The sequence below is a fragment of the Sycon ciliatum genome, chromosome 3 (genome assembly GCF_964019385.1).
Source record: "Sycon ciliatum chromosome 3, ocSycCili1.1, whole genome shotgun sequence".
In the NCBI taxonomy this organism is placed as follows: domain Eukaryota; kingdom Metazoa; phylum Porifera; class Calcarea; order Leucosolenida; family Sycettidae; genus Sycon; species Sycon ciliatum.
This window is the reverse complement of record NC_088645.1, coordinates 27,301,641-27,324,846: the sequence shown is the minus strand read 5'-3', so window position 1 is coordinate 27,324,846 and position 23,206 is coordinate 27,301,641. Positions and strand designations below refer to the sequence as shown.

General features: G+C 45.3%; 2 protein-coding genes across 2 annotated transcripts in view; both read right to left on the bottom strand.

Annotated features, from left to right (window-relative positions):
* LOC135811930 (sushi, von Willebrand factor type A, EGF and pentraxin domain-containing protein 1-like) overlaps positions 1-14,925 on the bottom strand; it is a 34,518-nt gene extending 19,593 nt beyond the window's left edge. Inside the window, exons 1-4 of the mRNA XM_065325200.1 lie at positions 14,614-14,925; positions 8,920-9,309; positions 2,341-2,526; positions 1,922-2,038 (exon numbers count right to left, since the gene is read on the bottom strand). Of these exons, the coding sequence (XP_065181272.1) occupies positions 1,922-2,038; positions 2,341-2,526; positions 8,920-9,232 (616 nt within the window). The 5' untranslated portion in view covers positions 9,233-9,309; positions 14,614-14,925. The remainder of the gene's footprint in view (positions 1-1,921; positions 2,039-2,340; positions 2,527-8,919; positions 9,310-14,613) is intronic.
* On the bottom strand, positions 5,517-7,488 carry LOC135812369 (uncharacterized). The gene is made up of 2 exons (XM_065325745.1): positions 7,133-7,488; positions 5,517-6,339 (listed from the first exon to the last, which is right to left on the bottom strand). The coding sequence occupies exons 1-2, from the start codon at positions 7,486-7,488 to the stop codon at positions 5,517-5,519; spliced, it is 1,179 nt and encodes a 392-aa protein (XP_065181817.1).
* Positions 14,926-23,206: the final 8,281 nt, after the last annotated feature.

Sequence of the window (23,206 nt, the reverse complement as noted above, 5' to 3'; positions counted from 1 at the left end):
ACAATAACTTTGATATCGACATTAGGTGTCTCCAGCGTCCTGTATCCACCATAGCATATGGTATAGCATATAAATAATTTGAAACGCAAGAATCGGGTTTGTGTTATCAGAGAGCAAGGCACTTACACTGCCATAAAAAAGGTGAGAAATAACACCTGTAACGAAGCGACATTAAGAACTAGTAATACAGAGGACCAAGTGTGTGAACAAAATAATAATAATAATAATAATACTCGCGGGATCCGCGTCGGCATCGCTTGAATGTTCAGAAACACACAAACTAGCCTTCGCATCCGCAGGCCACCACTTTGCCTGTTAACCTTAGTGGCGAATGCAGACCTCACAAGTGAGTCAGGGGAGAGGAGGTTAGTCTCTCAACCAATCGGGCGTGTAACGGCCCATAACCCTGTAAACTGCATCCTTGTTATTCTCACTCCGAGCTGTGAGTACCCAGTTGACCGTGGGTGTCGGCGCAGTTCAACACGCGTAAAAAGTCTTTTTACACGCTCCCTGCTACCAATAGGCCTGGGCGGATAATGCTAGCATTATAAGTAGCATTATAATGTGCGGTTTGCAACGAGCATTATGCTAGCATTATAACACTACATTTCCGCAAAAGTGGCATTATAGTAGTTATACTTAATGGTCCTTACTTCTGCGAAAACCAGGCTTAGGGTGAAAATCTCTTTTTTTTGGAGAAAAATGATGTTTTGTAAAAAGGTTGTGTTGCGTAGACGCTCGAGTGCAGTGAAGTGGAACCAAAGAGAATCTCGCTTGTTTGAAGAAGTAGCAGTCATGGCAGGAAGGGTTTCAGCAGTCAGGGAAGTCAAAGGGCTTCCGGTAGAATATTCCCTGCTACTCCTCTAGTCACAACGAAGAGTTTTTGAGCTGATCGAACGGATTCCATCTCCTACACTCAGGGATACCGAAATTTCTGCGCTAGCTGCTGCTTGCGGAAAATGGTGAAGAAATCGTCTCCAGTTAGAATCGTGATGGCGATAACGAGGAGAACCTGGACGACATCGATCCAGCCAATCGAAGTACGGAGATACTAGCTGTGTCTGGGCCTCACACAAAGGGAACACGCGCAGCAAAGCTCATACGTTTGCAGCAAGTTCACCAGGAAAAGGGCTTGAAGCGCAGTGTGAAAACTGTTTTGAATTGAAGTCCTTGGCGATGAAGTGCTACTGAATGGCAGGCGAATGAGCGAGCAGAACGAGAGGCCTCCACTCGAGACTTTCCTCGCTGGACAGCTAGCTGCATGGGATTGTATGGAGCAATAGCAGCATAAAATAGCATTATGATCATGATTTTCTAGCATTTTCCATGCCGTCTACGCAGAACTACGAAACGTGCACAATACTGCCCAAACCAAGCCATTTTTCCATACTTACTACTGGTGAATTGCTGGCATTACAGAGGAACAGTAGCATTACAAGTAGCATAACGATACAATTTTTCTGGCATTGCCATTAGCATTATCCTGCAAAATAACTAGCATTATCCGCCCAGGCAGAACTACGAAACGTGCACAATACTGCCCAAACCAAGCCATTTTTCCATACTTACTACTGGTGAATTGCTGGCATTACAGAGGAACAGTAGCATTACAAGTAGCATAATGATACAATTTTTCTGGCATTGCCATTAGCATTATCCTGCAAAATAACTAGCATTATCCGCCCAGGCCTAGCTACCAACGCGGGTCTTGAACTCGGGACCTCATGATTCGCAGGCAGGCCTGCAAACCAATCGGCCATATGCGTTGGATGCGTGAACAAAGCTGAAACCAAATAAGCGCTAACTGTCACAGGATAAATCTAAAACATCAACAACATGGATAAGTGAGAAAATATCTGGCCAGGGCTGGCCAAACAAACCACGTTATACTACTTGAACAATTTTAAATGAAGGAACTTACGTTGACATTTGCCCATGGTCCATTGGAGGTTTTGTCCACAAATACAGTTGACCGCTGCCATTCCCACTACATGATTACAATCCACCACATTAGCGTCATTGCATTTCAGGATGCACCCTGGAGGGAAGAAAATGATATTATCATTATTGCCTTCGACGTTGTGAAGATGGACATCGAATTTAGGTGACATCCTATTTTTTTCCAGCCCCGCCATAACTTGAGCCCGATACCTTGTTTGTCCCGAGCAATACTCTAACCATCTAAACCATGGGACAAGGCCGAACCTAGAAGGCGCAGACAGGCTTTCACTCCAAAGGCCAAATGTGAATGTTTGTTTCCTTGGAAATGACATTGGATATTCCTTTTAAAATATTTTGGTTTTCCTTGCATAACTGGTATACGTCGAAGTAAAGACTTACTTTCGCACAAAGGTTGACTTGGTTGCCACCTTCCATTGCCCTGGCATGTAGACTGGGTTATTTCCATTCTATTGTTAGACAGAAATCCTGTTATGCATTCGATGGAGACTGTGGTACCTGGTAATGTGTTGAACCTGGCAACAGGTTTGTAATTCAACTTGCTGTTAGTGAGAGTAGGACATTGCGCTGGGAACGAAGAGGCAAATTCAATGCAGTTACTCACAAGGAGTGAACACCCCACGACTAAAACCATTGCTATGACGGTCCATAGAGATAGAAGCAGACAATATTTAGGTAATTACGCGGAACATGGGTATACCTTGACCTGCTGCACCTGTCCATGATTTGGTGAAAACTAATTATTCGCAGGTTTCAATAGGACAAGAATAGGTGACAATTTGATGAAACCTGGAAAACGAATAACAACCGGTGTTAACATGGCAGGAAAACAACAACTTTTGGAATGGCAGAGCATGCATGGTTTTGCAAGAAGTGTGCTCGGTGTGCGTGGGTAATTTTTCATGGAGAGATGACCATTAGTACATTCATCCTAAGGATAGGTTACTGCATGGCTGGGAAGACATTGTGGCTTGTTCAGTTATCCGAAATGTTATCCCAAGTTATGTACGTCAAAGTGGAAGGTGATGGAAGGAGAGGATTCTCAATAGCTTCAGTTGCAATCCCAGCAACCCAACAGCAGCGAACATTAGCAGCTAGTGAAGTGCCAGAGGTTGCCTCACTTTGTTCAGTTCATCCCTGGATGAATCCCTTTTGGCCACGCGCGTACGTGGCACAGGTGATAAAAAATGTCCAGGTGTTGTGCATTTCCGATAGCACTCTCAACCGTGTCAATTACTAGCTCTATGCTCAACATACAATACGTGTGCACATCAGTGCAGTGCATTGTGATCTGCATGCATATTCGACATGACTGTACATTTGACTTCATAGTCAAATATCTTCAAAATGTACCCTTGAAGTTTGATCACAGTCTACTTGAGGAACTCCTGCAAGTAGGCGAGATGTAGTTTATGATAGATGTCTCATGCTTGTACAAACTCAAAACACGACGGCATTAGTGAATCAGATGCGTGGGTCATGACGTATAAATGCATGTATATTCTGTCCTCAGACTCCTCACATACAACGGAGGCGAACGGCTGTGCAGCATGCATGCCTGATTTCAGTATGTCACAATATTGCAGAGCGCTTCAAGATTCACGCACGGACGCGCAGCAAATGCCACGGAGATGAGTTAGAGGCTGCTTACATTGCCAAAACTACAGCCTAACTACGTAGAAAGAAGGAATTTGTTACGAAGCTAGTGCTATTTTGACCTCCCGCCTCTCTCTTATAGTAGAGAGGTTCCGCACTACGTAAAGTACAGCAACTTTACGTTAGTAGGCGGGGAAAACCCGTGAATTCGCGAGTTTGCATTCTACTTACGGAAAGTTGATAACGTAGAGTACGTAGATAGGGCTCTGATAACGGAGGTGCTCCGTAAATGGATCGGGGGATAAGTTTATGACTCTCTGCCGTATCTCTGCCGTATATGTACATCAGGGAGTCGTCAAATACCGTATTTGACGACTCCCTGATGTACATGTATCTCTTCGGTTCTGAAAGCTGAAATGGAAAAAAGTGCATCGACACTGGACGACAGTTTACTTTCACTTCCTCCAAGCTTTGCCGGTGCTATTTTTTTAGCCATGTCTTCATCCTCTTGTGATTTATCTGTTTCATCTTCGCCTGTCGCATCGAGTGGTAAGTCCACTCGATTTCACTTTGGGGTTGCGGACGATTGTGCTGTACTCAGGCAGATCAGTGGATACCCCAAACCGTTCTCGTTTGGGTCGAAAGCTTGGACTGAAATTTCAGTAGCCCTTGCACACCAGCTGCCAGGCGTCAAGCCTCGCACTATCAGGGAGAGGGTGATACACCTCGTGGAGCTCCACATGAAGGGAGAGAGGACTTCAGCAAAACAGTAAGTACTGTAGCTGCTTGACGAAAATTAGAGGCAGGACAATTTTTCTTGTGAAGTTAGTTTATGCATGTAGCTATCAGAATCTTGTGAAGTCCATGCTATAAAATTTGAATAACGCATGAGTATGGTGTGTGTGTGTGTGTGTGTGTGTGTGTGTGTGTGTGTGTGTGTGTGTGTGTGTGTGCATAATTATGGTCTGTGCTTTGTGCATAGAGTGGATAGAGTGGGTAATCCAGGGACTCCTATAGAAATGGATTGTTTTGACTGCTGCACAAACAATTATTTACCTGTAGATCGGGCACAGCGGAGAGTTACAACGAAAAGGACCAGCTCCTCACAGATGTCGCCGAGCTGTATAACGAAGAGCTCGATCGAAAGTCGGAGAAAGAGTCCACGGCCAAGAAGGCGGACGCAGATAGGCGTCTCGGGATGCAGATCCGTGAGGACTCGCTGAAGCCCTTGCGTGAGAAGGCCACTACTGCAGCTAAAGGTGCAGGTGAGAAGACTTCTACTAGTGCACGTTTTCTCTTGTTATAAGTTGGGATGGAAATGAAAAAGAATGATTATTTATTTTTGAAATGTATGAATGGTATCGAACGCTCATCTATAATCTGTTCTGTGGAAAAACACAAAGAAAGTCTTCCACACCTGATTGTATTTCCATGTTTCTTCATTTTTTACGCAGAACCCGCGGCAAAGCGCCCGAAGGTTGATGAACCACGGGCAAAACACAACGCACCCGGGAAAGGTGAGGATCAACTATCTCTTGTGACTTCAGATCTGTGCATGGCATAAGGTTGCTGCATCTGTGGTTAAAACAGCACAGATAAACAACTGGGCTAAGCCTTTCCTGAAACGTTGCTTTATTTTCCTCTCTTACAGAACACGCCATGGAGAAGAGACAAGCCGTTCTCGCTGACATGCGTCAGCATTTGTCTGATCTGAAGAAGATGAAGCAAGAGGAGATGGACATGAGAAGGGAGGAGCTTGAGCTCAGGAGGCAGGAGTTGGCACTCAATAAGCAGCGTCATGCATAAACAAACGAGTAAAAGCCAATACATTTGTTGCGCAATGGAATGAACATGCAAGAAAATGTGTGTGCGGTTATGGGATAAATAATTTTGGATTTCATTTTTATGATAAATATGAGAATATAAGGAATAATGCATGCCTATAAACAATGTTGTTCAAGTTACAACTGAAGATACTCCTCCAGCAAAGGAGCAGCCATTGGTGGAGCAGCATTCTCTCCTTCCTCCGGTTGGCTGAAAAACTTGGCTGTTTGGCTGCCATAGAGGCACTTGTAGCAATTGATCAGCAGACCAGACACCAAGTAAATCATACCAACCGGCTGGAGGAGTATCTTCAGGTTCTTCTTGAAGTCAACGAAGGCAAAGATGGTTTGGAGTTTGCCAAATTCCCACTCCACAGCCACGCGTACTGCACTCAATTCGCGGTTGAACTGGCGCTGTTCAGGGGTCAGATGTAATCCGCGGAACGGACTCAGAAGGTATGCACTGACGGGATACGCCGGATCACCATACAGGCTGTACACTGCTGGTGCTCCAGGGTCGGGGTTCGGCCTATTCATCCGGCCCTGGAGCTGATGCAGCAGCCCAGATTCCGCAAGCAAAAAGGCATCGTGGCGCCTGCCCTCCACAGGACCATAGAGGTGCGCAATCATCCCGTCTGGTGTGACCACACTCTGAAATTTCAGAGCGTGGACACGCTTATGGCCATTGTAGACAAGTCGTTGGCCGACACCGGGCCTGCACGTGGGGCGTACAGTCCCATCGATAAATCCCCACACGTTTCCCAGAGGACATTTCCGCTGAATTGCTTCAGCATACCGCTCCAGGCGTTCGTCGGATAGCCACGGGTGATTTAAGCTCACTAACAAATCACTCCAGTGCTCGTGAAGAAAATATAAAGTTGAATTAAAAATTTCCGACAGGTCGCTCTTTGGCCGGCCAAATATTTCACGCATTTCACACAGACGGCATGGATATGCTAGCCTGCCAAAAGAAGAAGGAAAGAGGCAAAAGCATAGCACACACAGAATGCTTCAGTAAGTGTGTGTTTATCCTTATGCAGCCACAAACCAGTAGTGGGTAAGTGGGTGTGTATCCTTATGCAGCAATCCACTACCCAAAAGCAGTTCCATTCCATTAGAGGACTGAGCTTTGCCTATCAGAAATCGATCGCAGCGAGTTTGGATTTCGTGTAGTGTGTGTTTATCCTTATGCAGCCACATACCAGTAGTGGGTGAGTGGGTGTGTATCCTTATGCAGCAATCCACTACCCAAAAGCAGTTCCATTCCATTAGAGGACTAAGCTTTGCCTATCAGAAATCTATCGCAGCGAGTTTGGATTCCGTGTAGTGTGTGTTTATCCTTATGCAGCCACATACCAGTAGTGGGTGAGTGGGTGTGTATCCTTATGCAGCAAATCCACTACCCTAGAAGCAGTTCCATTCCATTACAACACTGAGCTTTGCCTATCAGAAATCTGTTGCAGCGAATTTGGATTCCGTGGATGTATACCGACTGGTTATCAAGTCCAAAATCATGGCAAAACAAAAAGTGTTACTTGCATACATGCACGCGCACACACACATACACACAACAAATGAACACACAGGTCAACAGGATTTAGGCGTCTGAAACTTCCAAGCATACTCACACAAATAAACACACGCACACGCACACACACACACACACACACACACACACACGCACACAACACACAGACAAAACTGACTCGCATAACTGCCTGAAGAGTCCTATAACGCGCTACAGACTTGCTCACCTATACAGGACAACACACAATCCTTCGAAGCCAGACCATCGCTTTTTGCGGCTCTGGTTGTGCATGACATCAGGGAGCTGAAGGGCAGCCATGAGTCGGTCCATGTCATATTTCTGGAAGCGGAAACACTCCCTCCACTTCGAGTCTATCCACTTTGGATCGGTTCGGTCGAACCGAACATATCCGGCCGCCTCCCCTGGTTCCTGCACACCATCGTTGTCCTCCTCCTCCTCTCCATCCAGCTGCTCCAACAAATCGATTAGGCGATCGGCCAGCTCCAGATCACCATCAGCTCCGTCTAGCAGCACGGCTTCAAGCAGTAGCAGAACAGCATCCCAGTCTTCCGCCAAAGCCATAACGGTATAAAAAAAAACTAAACTAAACTAGAGAACCAAACTAAACTAAACTGAACTAGAAAACTGAACTACAAGTACAACAAGAACTAGTCGCTTGTGCTTGGGGTGCGCGTCGCGTACGCGTACGGAGTTGCCATGGGCAGCCACGCAGTCCGCAAACTACGTATGGCGGAACACAGACCGGCATGCAGTGTACGTAAAACTTTCCGTAGATCGATAACGGTTTTTACTAACGTAATTACGTTATGCGGAACCTCTATAGTTTTTGCACAATTTGGTGCTACTCACACAGTCATTCATCCTGTGTATGTTTAATCACAACTTTTCCGCCGATATGATGTATTTAGGAAACTTCACTTTTCAACTCCAAACTCCAAAAACTCAAAATCAAATTTATATTTACATTACACCAAATTTTCAGGCCTGGCCAATCATCATGATAATGAATGACAAAATGTTAATTGAAAAGGTACTTATTGAACTAGTTCAGTATTATGTATGAAGGCAACAACTAATGACACTGAGAATCTGAGAGAGTGAATTTGTTGGTGTGAATATGTTAGGTGACGATTATGAAGGAAGTAATTGTAGGTGATGTATGTCTCAGCGGTAACGTGTGTTTGTGTTGGGGGGGGGGGGGGCTTCAATTAATCTCATTGGACATATGCAAATACAGAGGGATACATTATCTATCCACATTTACGACATGCCGTGGCAACGGAATTACATATACATGTGTAGAATATCACCTACATCCAGCCTGCGGACTAATCACTAGCCCATAATCCCTTCCTTGAATTGTTGGTGTTTGAGTGTATAATTATGTGTGTCTGGTGTCTGTGTGTGTATTGGTGAGAGTGTGCGTGTGCATTGGCTACTAAGAATAGTCGGCTAAGAGCCCTCTGAGGAGTAGAAGAGGAGGACAGATTGTTGATATGCTGTATAAACTATAGATGGACATTGTTGTGGTTATATTATCACCATCTACATATTTGAGAAATAATGTATGTTTCTTTCTTTGTTATATTTGAATTCCTTTGCTTGAGTAATGGTACGAAAGGCCTCATCAGAGGCAACTGCCTTCATTTCTTCATATGCCAACATATCCTCATTGTTAAAGTAATATAACCTTTACACTTTCGGGCCTACCTTGAAGTGACCGCAAGCCGAAATTTCCTGCATTTTGAGTGTGCATCGTTCTATTTTTCATCGCAGCATTGATTTCACTTGACCAATTGTGACATTACTCTGCTTTTTCTTTAACTCATTATTTGGTAAACGTTCGCTCGAATTCCGGAATGTCTTGCAGTGCATGAATGGTCTTTCAACTCCAGCCAACAGTGGCGGTAAAAGGTTTAACGTGACTGATTTTTAAGTTGTCATCACCCACATCACACTAGCTAATAGTTCTGAACAAATAACGTTACCAACCTTGAACAGTGACAGAGACAGTGGTAGATATTCCCTGGGCTGCATTCACACATCTGTCAATGACACTTTGTGGACGTGGAGGATTAGAACCCATTCCAATACAATCAAAGTTTGTAATATACGATGTGGTACAGGTTACATTGAAGGTAACACCTGATGTATCACTTTCTGTAAACACAATCTGGGAATCATTCCGCCGGAAGCTGTACATAGAATTCACCATATTGGCAGGCATAGTTGTCTGTATCATCTGTTTGTCCAGAGATAATGTTGAGCTCCAAGATACGCTGATAGGAAAGTTTCCACTTGACATGCATGGTATGGTGTACGAAACACCAGAGTAGGGCAATGTCAGTGATGTAGGTGATATTCCAGACCGAACTTGATGAGCTGTACAATAAGGACATACGGGGTAGTACAATAATTAAATGGGCCTCAACCAGCGAAAACAGCCCTTAGGGTCAACATTTTCAAAATTCCTATTTGGTTAGAAATTTGTTGAACCACATCTACTGAAGGACCTCAGCCAAGAAAAAGTTCAATATTCCGATTCTAAACGGGTGTATACACCAATATACAATATGTACTCCAAATTGGTGCAATGTATGTATACAATTAATGTGTACAATGAATATTCAGCATTCGAAGGCGGGTGGGCAGCTTTAATACTTTTGAAATAGTGAAGTAAGCAGCTATAATGACAAAGAATAGCTAATGAGTGCGGAGAGATGATCGACATATTCGCAGCTTCATCCTGCGTGGAGTCGTTCCGCAATCTCGTCTTCCATTTCTTCCTCCGCAGCTGAAGACACGACGTCGCTGCCGTCACTAGCCCCAGACTCAGAATTTATCTCATGTGATGACTCCTTATCTTCCGACTCTGACGAGTCATAGGCCACCTTGAGCCGCATCGCAGCAGGAGATGACGGCTGCGATCCGCCTCGCTGTCGATATCGATGTCGGAACAAAAGAACGTTTCATCCTCATTCTGAACTTCAGCGGCTACTTCAGCATCCCACTCCCCACCAGGCTCGAGCTAGCTGTAGACAATGACTGCCGTGTGTGCTCTGCGAACAGCTCTGGCGTCCGCAGCCATCGCAACAAGATCAAGGAACACTGGACTCGCCACTCGACACTTCTTCAACTTCAAAATAAATTACTTCAACTTCAAGCAAAGAGTTCAAATCAAGAAGTCGTCGCGCTGTTTGCAGCGCGATCAAAAAATCGTTGAACGTGACAAATCGACCTTTTTCTCGAAAAAATTACGAAATCTCTAAGGGTCGTTTTCGCTGATTGCGGCTCAAATACATGATAAGACTGACCAGGCGAGAACAGTCTTCATGGCACCTTAAAGGACCAACGCAGACCTGGGCATGCATTAACAGCAAAACTATTCTTGTAAATATGAAGAAGTGTTTGCCGAAATAGTTACAGCCAAAAGAATGTACAAATGGTGGTACGAGGCCGAGACCAAGCCCTTGGCGACTAGAAAACGACCCTCTTAGAGAAAGTACTTTGGAAAGGGGACACCTGGATCAGTGAATAGTCTACGAAGTATTTACAAGTAACGTCGAGCACATTTCTTTTCCATCTCACAGTTTCACGCTTGCGTGATGATCAGGAAATTTTCTGGTATGACTAATGCACAGGAAAGTAAGTGACGAATCTTTGCGCGAGGAAGACATTGGGAACCACGCATATATATGCTCTCACACCCGCTACCACTCTCACACAGTTTGTGATACACACGCATGTACACATACACACATGCACGTGCGCATGCCATAACAACAACAAACAAACAAACATATACTCACACTCTTTCCAACGCACAACCGCACGGCCACACTCACGCACAAATGTGCGCACTCGCACACACATACGCAAACACTCCGCCTCACACACTCACACACTCATACACACACACACACGCCCGCGTGCGCGCACACACACACATACACGTACACAAACTCACACCTATGTTTAACACCTTCACGCTGCCCACTGGGAAACTTAAACACAATACATCGTCACTTATCCACACATACATTTGATATCTGCTCATATTCACGCCGGCATACACTTTGAACTCATGCTCTCTCATAGGCACAATTTACAGGCGAACACTCCTACACTACACACACGTGCATACATGTAAATACTGTTCTCTCAACAGAATCCTCACATTTGCACCCAGGACACTCATCCATGCACACCACACACTCACCTATACCCACTGCACGCTCAGCTACAGACGCACACACTGGCACATCCAAGCACACGCTTTACCATGCACCCACACGTATCCACATGCATACAAACACACACGCACACACACGTACATACCCAAATATGGCATGGTAGAGCCGCTCTGCCAGCATGCATTTAGTTTCGCTGCTATGTGAGTACTCCGTCAGTGTAAATGTGAGCAGGCATCATGTGCATGTACGGATGAGTGTCACTGTGAATGTGTGGTTTATGAGTTACCCAGTGGGCAGCGTGAAGGTGTTCAGTATAGGTGTGAGTTTGGCTTGTGTGTGTGGAGGGGGGCTGGGAGGGTGAGGATGAGTGTATGCGTCTGTATGTGAGTGTATGGGGGGGGGGGAGGGAGCGCGTACGTATGTGCGTGTTTGTGGAGATGGGGGTGTTGAAGTGAGTGTTAATACTAGCACTCATGTTTGTGTGTGTGGTTGTTTATTGCACACGCACACGCGTGTGTGTATGTGCGTGTGTGAGAGTGGGTGTGGGTGTGAGTGGTACCCAACCACTGAAAAGCGAGCTTGCGGAGCTGTCCGCCTTCCATCTTCGCTGCATTTCCGCAATCTTAGCCCTAGGTAGAAGAGACACCTGGGACTTCCACATCAACAGGAAGACCATTCTGGAGGCCTGGAATCGTCGAGATCCAGTGGATATTACCACACGTGTTCTTCGCCGCCGTCTGGAGTGGCTAGGCCATCTAGCTAGGATGGACGGCGATAGAACTCCGCGCCAGCTCCTGTTTGGTGCGCTCCTTCCGCCGAGGCCGGCTTGCGGTCCTCGGAAACGGTGGCGAGACTCTGTCAGAGCTGACCTCTCCGCAGTGAACATCGACCACACGGAATGGTACGACCTCGCCCAGGAGCGTGGGAAATGGCGCAGTGCGTATTCCGCTCAACCAGTACCGCGATCGGCTCAGCGTGACACTTCTGTGCTCTGCGATGTTTGCCAGCGTACTTTCGCCCACCAGAAATACAAGAATCGCCACAAGTGCCTGGCCGAGAGGAGGAAGCCCATATCTGAGCAGTCTGGCAGCCGACTATGTAATGCGTGCGGGAGATGGTTCTTGAGTGCTGGCGGGCTAGCTTCGCATAAGTGTCTCTCCAACTCGGCTGCTGAAGTGGCGTCGGTCTCGGCTGTGGCATCGGCAGACTCGGTCCGGAAACAGCGGGTTGCCCTGCCCTGCTGCAGAGCGCATTGTCTCGGCTGCGGTCGCTGCTGCAAGTCATCCCGTGGTTTCGACCTGCATAGCTGTGCTAATTTCCTGTCCAGGAAGTAGAGCGGCGTTTCTGGGTCCAATGCTGAACTCAGTGCTGTCGACCCCTGCACAGGGGACACGTGACCATTTGATGGCAGTGTTACCAAGGACCAAGGACCAAGGGGTGTGAGTGCACAGATATACGAGGTTCCCACTGTATTCCTAACACAATGATTCTTCAGGTACTTTCCTGTTCATTATACATTTGTAACATTTCATTATTCCTCGTTTCAGATCAGAATAAGATTAGTATAGCCTGATGATCTTGCAAGCGTGAAACTCTGAGTTGCAATAAAGTTTCCACCATACTTGTAAGGAAGCTGTGCCCTTCCGTTTCCTTTGTGTTTAGAGGGGAATTATCCTGTTTTGTAGAATGTTATTATGTCGGTGTGTTACGTATTATATACATTGAACAAGATCTTCCGTGGCTCACATATTCAGCACATCATTCCTATGGTTTGTATCTGGCCACAGGACTATGTCTGTCGCTGGACTGCCTATGTACTCGAACGAGGACCAAGATTGCTAATACATGTGAATGACTCTACAGACATGAACAAAATAGGACTTTCGGAAACGGTGCCAGGCATTTGTAGTATGTGGCTCATATTATCCGCACCTGGTTTTATATCAGCAATTGGGAGATCACGCTGTTCATGCGAGCTTGAATCCAAACTTGACAGACAACATCCAGCGTACACGAGAATTCTATCGAACCTTCCACTCACCAAACCTGCACGAAAGTACCAGTCCTGCTCAACACGCAGTGTTTCGGAGAACTAACCCCTCATCAGCTGAGTTTTAGTACGCTAATGGGATGTGTCCTCCGACAGCACTGCAGTATCATGACTGTAGTGCTCAGCGAGCCTAAACATCGTTGTGACCATGGTGTGTTGTTATTCTATGAATTTACAGCACATATACTGCTTGTTTTGAATGTTGTCGAGTTGGATCATACTTGTACTTCCTATACTTACCGTTGCCAGTTGCTGGCAGTTGCAGAAACAACGCAGATGCGTTGTTTCTGACTATCTGGCTCTCTCTTCCCTTGATTATTGTTGCTAGTTGCTCGGTTGACATTTTCTCTCTAATCCTTGATGGGTACGTCGATTGTTCAATCATTATTTTACTTGTTTTTTAACGAGTTTACGGTTCACTTTTTCAATTTCGAACGTGAGACCTCAAGGTCAAATTGGAGCATCTCACGTTGCAACGTCAGATTTCAACGCGACAGAGGGCCAACTCATGGTGAAAAATGCGATTCAACACAGGTTTTTTCTCATGTTCGAAATTGAACCACGTGAAGCATAAACGTTCTAATGTCGATCTCTTCGCCGAACTACTTTGCGCTCTGCGCCTGTTGCTAGTTTTTAGAATAATCGGATATTTCGAACAATCCTTGCAAACCATGCGATATATGTTGAAAATGGCAATTGAAAAAATGATCTCAGGAAAGGGAAATCAGTTCTAAAACTTATACAAAAGAGAAAGACCAAGGAACTACAAATTACGCTGTACTGTAGTTCCTTGGTCAAGCCGTTTGGAAAGCTGTGCGAGGTCAGGAGGCCGGAGTACTATTGAACGGTGAAAGGCTCCAGAATATTCTTCATGCTTTGTTTCTTCGTGATCGTACAGTGCTAAAACTAGTCATTGTTGTCTTCAGCATGAAGAATTGTAATTTAACGGCATGCTCGTGACTCCAGCCAAGAAATACAATGTCATGTAATCGTAGGGGTGGGGGGGGGGGGAGGGCAGAGGAAACATACATTTCACCCCTTTTTCCATGTTCCACTATTTCCTTGTCACACAAAATGCAACTTGCAAGTGCGCAGAGCATCCGAAACAACCGATCTGTGGCAGCACTTTCGAGGTTTGTACTAAAAACTCGAAAAATGACTAGGGCTGTGCCCCCTTACTCTTCTCTGGCTAGAACCTTGAAGTTTTCATATACTCCTGGTGCCTTAGAGCAACCAAGACAAGAGTGCGCCAATTCGCCTGTTACATTGCTTGCGTCATACGCGACGTCATGCACCTGGAGGAGGTTCTCTTTTCCTCGGGTGGCTCCTAGTAAACCACTGCTGTATTTCTCTTCACCTTGCTTGCATCACTAGCCATACTGTAGGGTATAGAGTCAAAGCTGGACAATATTCCACATGATGAAGAAGTCGGTTTGTACTTACCTACAATGTTGAGTTGATATGTCTGTGTAGAGTTGCCTGTAGCTGTTCTGCAATGGTACAGTCCAGTGTATGAAGTGTCCAGTATAGGATGTGCTGTGCTGTTCACCTGTACAGTAGTAACTCCTGAGAAGGCACCTGTCTCACCCAACTCTAGACTACCATCAGTCTTCTCTAGTCGAATGAATGCTCCTGATCCACTGGTCACAATACATACAGGTAAGTAACTGGTAACATCGGCTGTAGGTTGTCCATCACCAAATGTCACTGTGAATGGTGTTGATTGTCCTGTACCACTAGCGGTTAGAGTGACAGATTGACCTGCATGAGCATACACAACAGTACAGTGTCACAATAATTATTAGCTCAACACATCACTAGCACTGGGACTAGGTACACTCTACTGGGAAAACAATACTTTATTTACCGCTTTACAACCACTGGGGAAGGAAATGAAAGATACTGTATACAAAACAAAAGCAGAGAACTGAGACTTAAACCATACCTGACTGCCAAAACGGCGTTAAATACACACCCTCCCAAAAAAAACACTTTCTGAGCGTGAAAATTCAGAAAAAGAAAGCTTCTTTATTCCCCATGTCTCTCTGTTTGCTCGTGGCGAATAGTCGATGCAGGGAAGGCCATACCTAAATTTTTAGTTAGTACGTAGGTTTGTGTCTTGCACATAGGACCAGCGACTGTTCTCACCATAGTTTCTCCATTGTAAGTGATGCTGGGCTGGGCATTTCACATCATCAACACACAGAAACATAGTTCGCAGATGCGATACTCTTCAAATACTGGGATCAAGGAATTCAAACGCTGAGAGCCAGTTACTGTTCACAACAATGTCACCTCCAACAACTAGTCGCTCGCCCGTCTGAGCGATAACAATACGAACTTAGAAGTTGGCACCTCGGCGGTAATAGTGATGAATTTGGTCGCTCCAATGAGGAACATGCTTACTGTCGAATCTGACACTTGACTGACCCATGAATGCCATCCGGGGGACACGTGAAGCATGTCGCACTTTCCACTCGGATAACCTAAAAGCGCAACTCCCTGCTCAATACACAGTGTTTCGGGGAATTCGTCCCTTATTAGTTGAGCTTGACTAGGTTGGTAAAAGTTGTGCCTAAAAAGCACCATTTATATAGTGCTCTCCAAACGAAACAATCACCAGGGATACAAAATTACACACACGGTCCAGCGGGACAAACACCTCGCGAGGGCCCAGGTAGCAGCGGGAGTCATTCATGGAGTTGTGCTAAACAGGTATTGCGAGCTACCCAACGCAGTCATCTCCAAAACTCAAGTTCTTAAAGCCACTAGCTGCTCGAAAACCGGCTGACTTAAAATTAAGGAGAAAGACGATGTGAGCAAGGAATAAAAATGCTGAAGACAACTTTTATTGAAGATGATACGCTGCTATCACTGCTTTGCCCTATAATCTGGAAATATCCTGATCCATCCTTCCACTCGATTAGAACTCAAAATTAGATTCCTGTTGTCCTGCAAACAGGTTCTACGTCCATAACTCCGCAAAGTCACTTTTTAGATGTTCGACATTAATCCTATTTCTTTGTATGTTTTCTTTGTGTGTGTGTGCGTGTATTTCCCTTAAAGGTACCAGTGCATCTAGTGTCTGCTTCTATCAAAGCAGCGTGCTGTTTATACTAGTTACCTCAGCAAGTGTAGAGTTTGCATAGGTAACTGTCTTGGCCGTTCTATTCCGATGTGCTCCGTGTGATGTAGACCACGTGTGCATTGGGGGGTGGGGGGTGGGGGGGTCGATTCTCATGGCTTCACCATTTGTGTGGATTAGACAGTTATCTGGCGCTTGTGTTGATCTGTTTCAATCAGAATCAGATCCGCTATCGTTGCTAACGTTATAAAGAGAAAATCTGTGGGTGCACATCCAGTGCGTTTGCAGATTTAAGTGCTTCTCTTGCGACGGTACATGGTGTGTGTGTGTGTGTGTGTGTGTCCCATATGGTGTAGTGGTTTGTGCAGCGATTTCCGATCGATAGGTTGCTGGTTCGATTCCCGACGATTATGATCACACACATCTTTCTTCTCTTTCTCAGACTCGTTCTGACTTTTCTTTCATTCTCCTGGGTGGTTACCAATCACCAATGCATGCCGGAGGATGTGGTGTGATGTGTGTGCGTGAAACAGAAATGAAAAGAACAGAAAGTAGGGATTCACTGGCCAGAAAAAGCCATTTCATAGCTGTGTGGTGTAGACCAGGCTGAATTGTGGCGGTCAATTCTTCAGCCTTGCAAGCTGTTGAATGCTGCAATCCCAGCACAAGCTGCTATGGCCTCTGCAGTGGCATCGCTATAATCGCCTCCAGCGATGGGCGTCCAGTGGTCCAATGGTGTGTGCGCGTGTGAGCGTCACTGTATGTTTGAAGCCTACGACCATTGTGTTTACTATTTTCATCTCCACTCCGCCAGAACTATCCTGGTCGACTGACTTATTGTCTGGCCCAACGCTTTGATTTGATGTTCCATTTCACTGTTCCCTCCTTGCGATCCGGTTTAAAAAAAAGTTTCGAACCACGATTTGTCTGATCATCACGATTTGACGTGCAATTCAGATTCCTATTCGTCTACTGTAACAGCTTCCGCTGATTGTGCTGTGTGAAAATCTCTGTTCTAACTGGAACGAGCGATCTTCTAAAAGTTCAGGACCCTACTCCTCATTTAAAAGAGCCAATGTCTGTAGCCACCAAATGTCAATTCTTCCTTGAAGGGATTTCATTATTCCTTGGATGGATTACATTCATCCTTGAATATTGTGCAAAATCAACACGTCGACCAACATACGCACTGAGAGAAAGTATAAGAACAAGGGGCCAAGGCTGCTCACAACAATTTAGCCCAGAAACACGAACAAAATCCGCACAGCAATTCAAGTTACCTAGTACATGACTGTAATGTTTAGACATCTGACTTTTGACTGGCAACTAGATGAGTCCCTGGAGCGAATCGATCAATTCAGCCTGTCCAATAGCGGACATTACGAATGCCATTTTGAAGGGCCAGTGGCAGCGACATTACGTCCTAGTATTCGGGGTAGACCACCACCGTGGTCTGCTACAACATGTTCACAAGCACCAACAAGTTGTCCTGAACCAGGTTTTCCACTCAAATTCACGTGAGGAAATAATCAAATTTCAATTTCTCCAATGGCGATGCAGTAGCCGAATCCATTAGAGCGGTAGGAAAGCACACACGGATTGCCTTCATATGCCTTGTCGCTATGCTAGCAGCACTGAGACATCGTGTAAATAATCCATACTCTCGTAGAACCTCTTATTTAGCCGCGAAAAAGCTTCACCTTCTGAACAGCAGCCCAACATGACAGAAGAATAAAGAAGAAATGGTCCACAACAAATCACCAAGGACTGCAACAGTATCGAAAGTAGACCCGGAAATTTCTAGTGTACTGGCCAGCCATTGTGACATGTTGCCATGTTGTTGCATTGGCTGACTGTATGTGATCTCGTTACATAGGTGAACAATTGGTACGCCGCGGGTGCAGCGGTATGGCTCACCTGGAAGTGACAAGGGCGTTTCGACTCCCTGGGTTCGGTCAGCCAAGAAAGTCTTAAATCAGGCGAGAACCTCGTCTCCAAAGCCATAGTCAAATAGGTCAGAGCCTAGGAGTAGTATAGAAGAGGATGGTTCTGGCTCACCTGTTTTTTTGTCGAAAATTTTTTATTGGAAATACAAGGGGATGGTTCTGGCTCACCGGTTTTTCCAAATTTTTCTTAGTATTGGAAATTAGCGGAAGATGGTGTATTAAGGGTGAATGCGTTATTAGGGGTAAATGGGGTATTAGTGGTAAATCTGGTAAGTTTTGCGCTCACTTTTATAATACTTACTTTTTTTTAAAACTTTTTTTACCAAAGAGGGTGGTGGCGTTCCTGCGGATGGCGAAAAACTGGGCCTTCGGCCGAGTCTCACGCGAACCGTGATTTTTTGCGCTTGGTTTTGCGCTTACTTTTGCGTTAGTTTCTTGAAATGCACTGTTCGCGACTTGTAGCAATTTATCCAAAACTTTATTGTTAGCTGCTGAAGAAGAACACCACCACACACATCAAAGCAATTGCCTGACTCAAGCTAATAGTCCTGAACTCCTCTTTCTCTGTTCTTCTTTTTACTATTAACACCGCCCTACTGGAAAACATGCAGCGAACAACAAAAACAAGACACAGGGTGTGTATGGAAGACGTACCTACCGACGTGCTGGAAGCAACTCAACCGACTAGAGGCCTCGGCGTCAGCGTTGCAACTCGGCATCAAACACTTCTAGGCAAAAATAGTGAACGGATTGTGACCGTACAATATAGTGTGCATACTATTATGCATGTACATGCGCATGTACCCTTTTTTCTTCAAGATAGCCACAAACGGGTCCATCAAGGTGCTAGCGCAGGCAAAAAAGCACAGGAATGCACACAGCGATGGCAGCCGAAGCAGTGGAGGTGGGGCAAGAAATCTGATCAAGGGAATCGGCATCAACACTGCGCATGCACGCCAAACCAAAGCGGAATCGACAAAATAGTGCCATGCATTAGTCTTATGTATCACTGCATTATCTTCATTACAAAAAAATTCAACTAAAAAATAGCCGCTAACGCGGGAATACAAATATATTTTCTACAGAAAGCGAGCAGAACTAGAAGCGGCAACATGGTAATAGCTGATGTTGACACCACATTCTACCCCACAAAACAGTCACATATCGCTAAAAGCGCTACTTTTAGGAAATAGCCGCTAGCCATGACAACTATCAAACACAGGAAATAGCTGCTAATAGCATCAGTGGGAGTATATGATACGGTTATAGTCACTATATTCCAGCTGCCAACACTGGCAAATGTCATTAATACAGGAAATAATCCCTAGCAATGAAAATTTTCAGACGCGGTAATAGCCGCTAGCAACGTGTGCATCAGAAGCTAATATTATGGTTTTAGACGCCAAATTCCTGCAACTACCACTTGCAGATGCCGGTAACATAAGAATTAGGCGCTAGCGATGACAATCTGCATTTATCGCAATAGCCGCTAAGCACACCAGTACTAGACCCAACATGATTTTAACCGCCATTTTCTGACCACACACGCTGGTAAGTATCATTAACACTGGATATGGTCGCTAATAATGAAAGTCCACTGCGGTAGCAATAGCCACTATCAACACTGGAATAGACATCCATTAATCGTAGTTTCTCCGCTACCAGTATTTTAGCTTATCAATACCGGTAGTAGTTAGTTTCCTACAACTTACTTGAAATATGTTAGCATCTCTTCAGTCTTACTCACAATGGGCTGCAGTGAGGGAAATACTAGAAACTACAGTATGTAAAGGGTATTAGACCAGAGGTAATCAGTATACGGTGTTGGCCTTGTGGTTCATTGCTGCGATTTCGGAGCAGAGGATCGCGGGTTCAATCCCCGTGTGCGCCGCCACTCTGGTCAGTTTAAAGCAGGCCTGAAGAGGGTGTGGTCGAAAGATCCGGCCGGTATCCGGTTGGATTTGGTACAAGATCTGGTTCATCAGTGCTTAGGGGCCGGACCAGTTTCTCCCTCATTGGTACCACGCAGACCAAAACACACAAAGTGGCTGAATGCTGCCCATGGTGGAGGTTCTTTTTTTCTTTTTTTCTTCTTTTTTCTATTCTTTTTTTCTTCAGCAGCTTAGTACATCTAGCTGCTTGTGTATTTTGGTTGTTTGCTGGATGCAAAGCTTACGAGCTTTTGTCATGCAAGGCTAACTTTTCGGCTAGCTTTTCGGCTAACTTTTCGGCTAACTTTCGACAAACGTTTTGATTAAAATTGTCCTTGCCATACACAAACACATCACGAACGCCAATGATGGGTTAATTGTAAAGTGTGTTCATTGTTCTCAAGTTCAGGTCCATTCCTGCAAACCACCCTGAAGATGTCACACCCTAAAGCATGTTCTCTCTGGAGTTTGAGTGTCAGTGGTTACTTCATGTACAATAGAAACTGAGAAACGGCATCTTACCTGTAGGACTACGTCCGTAAAATGAAGTGATTGTTTGATATATTTAAAGATGTGAAAAATATTTCCTTCATAGATTGAGAGGACGCAGTTGGCAGGAAAATGTGTCGCATGATTCAGATATTAGTGGCGAAGAAGCTCTTCTGACTGACGGAACGAATGCTGGTTTTCAATCGATTTGACTGTCTTGACATAGGGGACACCAATGGACGCCAGTAGCCGTCAGCTAGATGCTCCTCGCCAGATGAAAAGACATTATGATCCAGGAGCTAAAGTTGAGGATGAACCACCGGAGAAACGCGCTAGAGAAAGTGATGATGGGTTTGAATTGGTTGATGTTGCGCGACGAGGTGCGCTAAAGACGTACAAGATGTATGTAAATGACTTGGATCTCGTGGTGAGTTTGGATGCGAATTATGCGGCCATTCGCAAGGTGCTGGAAATGGAAATAAAGAGGAATAATGGAATCAAGGTGATGCTGGTAGTGAACATTCGGATGTCGAAAGAGAACCAGGGAAAGGTTATCAACCAATCTCCTCATTTTAGATCCAAGACGAAGGTCCTGTTGAACGAATTACAGATTTCTGGTATCACTAACGAGATGATGTCAGATGTACAGAAAATGGTGGGGCAATGGATCAACGAAGGTTCTGGATGGATCATCGACAGAGTTCTCAGCATGGAATTAAACATTGCACGATATCAGCCTATGAAAGCTGGTTCTTACATCGATCTTCCGCCATACTTGAAGGCTAAAAAGGCCATCATCAACGTTCAAAACAAAGACGACCAATGCCTTAAGTGGGCGTTATTGAGTGCATTACATCCGGTCAAGAAGAACTCGACACATGTGAAGAAATACATTACCTTCGATGCTGATTTGGACTTCGCAGATATCACGTTCCCTGTAAAACTGAGTGATATTCCCAAAGTTGAGAAGCTGAACCATTTGGGCGTCAATGTGTATGGATATGATGAAGGCCTGCATCCCCTTTACATCTCTGAATGCGAGGATCCCATCTGCATACTCTTGATACACGATGAGGAAGAAATCAAATATCACTACTGCTGGATCAAGGATTTCAATCGGTTATTATTCGACCAAAACAAGAGAGCCAATCGCAAGTACTTTTGCAAAAGGTGCTTATCTTCCCATAAACCAGAGAGCGTTCTGACACAGCACAAGGAAGATTGTAATGGCGTTGGAACCGCCCCTAGTAGGATTGTGATGCCCGAACAGGACCAGGATGGAAACGAGCCCATTCTCCAATTCAAGAACTTCAAGAACATGATGAAATGCCCGTATATTATTTACGCTGACTTGGAGCCCATAATTCAACCTGTTCACGAACAGGCAGGAAATGGGACGGTCCGAACCGGTATTCACGAGCCGTGTAGTTTTGGTGCTGTGGTGATACGGAGTGATGGTGAAAAAGTAGACGAATGTTTCTACCGAGGCGAGGACGCGATGGAGATTCTGTTTGGATGGCTGGAGTCAAAGGAACGTGATTTGCAAGTGGAGATGGAATCAAGAAATAGCGCTTTCGATCCTGCGCAGCTGAGTGATGTAGAATGTCGAGCGCATGCGGATGCTACGTCATGTTGGATTTGCAGCCAAGCCATACCATTGGAAGGTACTATGACACGAGAAGCTTGGGAGACGTACCACAGATCCTCGAACTGTGGAAAATGCCAGGTGGAATTTGACGAAGATTGCAGGGTCTACAAGAAGAAGGGTTTCGACTCCAATGGTCAATTTGTAGATGCCTGGTGTTACGGGTGTGTGGTGTCTCAAAGGAAAGTGCACGACCATGATCACATTACAGGAGAGTACGGTGGAGCAGCGCATAGTAAATGCAACTTGGAGCTACGGATTCACCCTTTTCTCCAGCACATTCCCATAGTATTTCACAATCTGAAGCACTACGACGCTCACCATCTGATTTCCTTCATTGGTGGTGTGACGGACGTGGAGACGGTGGACTATGTGAATAAGTATGGCAAGTCCAAGTCCAGACAGGTGGGCGGTATCTCAGTGATCCCAAACAACATGGAAAAGTACATCAGTTTCACATGGAGGCAGTTTCGCTTCATCGACAGTTTGGCGTTTCTAAATGCCTCTCTCGACAAATTGGTGAAGACCACACCACCGGAGGCTTTGGTGTACAATAACACACTGGAAAAGCCGGATTTGATGAGCCAGAAAGGAGTGTATCCTTATGAGTACATGGACTCGTTTGCAAGATTCAATGAAACGGAGCTGCCATCTCGAGAGTCATTTCATTCAACATTATCAGGTTCTGGAATCAGCCTGGAGGAGTATGAAAGGGCGCAGCATGTATGGCAAGCGTTTGAATGCGAAGATCTGGCACATTACCATGACATATACTTGCAAGCTGACGTATACCTACTTGCTGATGTGTTCGAAAACTTCAGGAAGACCGCTTTGAACATATACCATCTGGATCCTGCTAACTACTATACGTTGCCGGGGTATAGTTGGGATGCCTTGCTCAAACTCTCCAATGTCAAACTGGAATTGTTGACCGATGTTG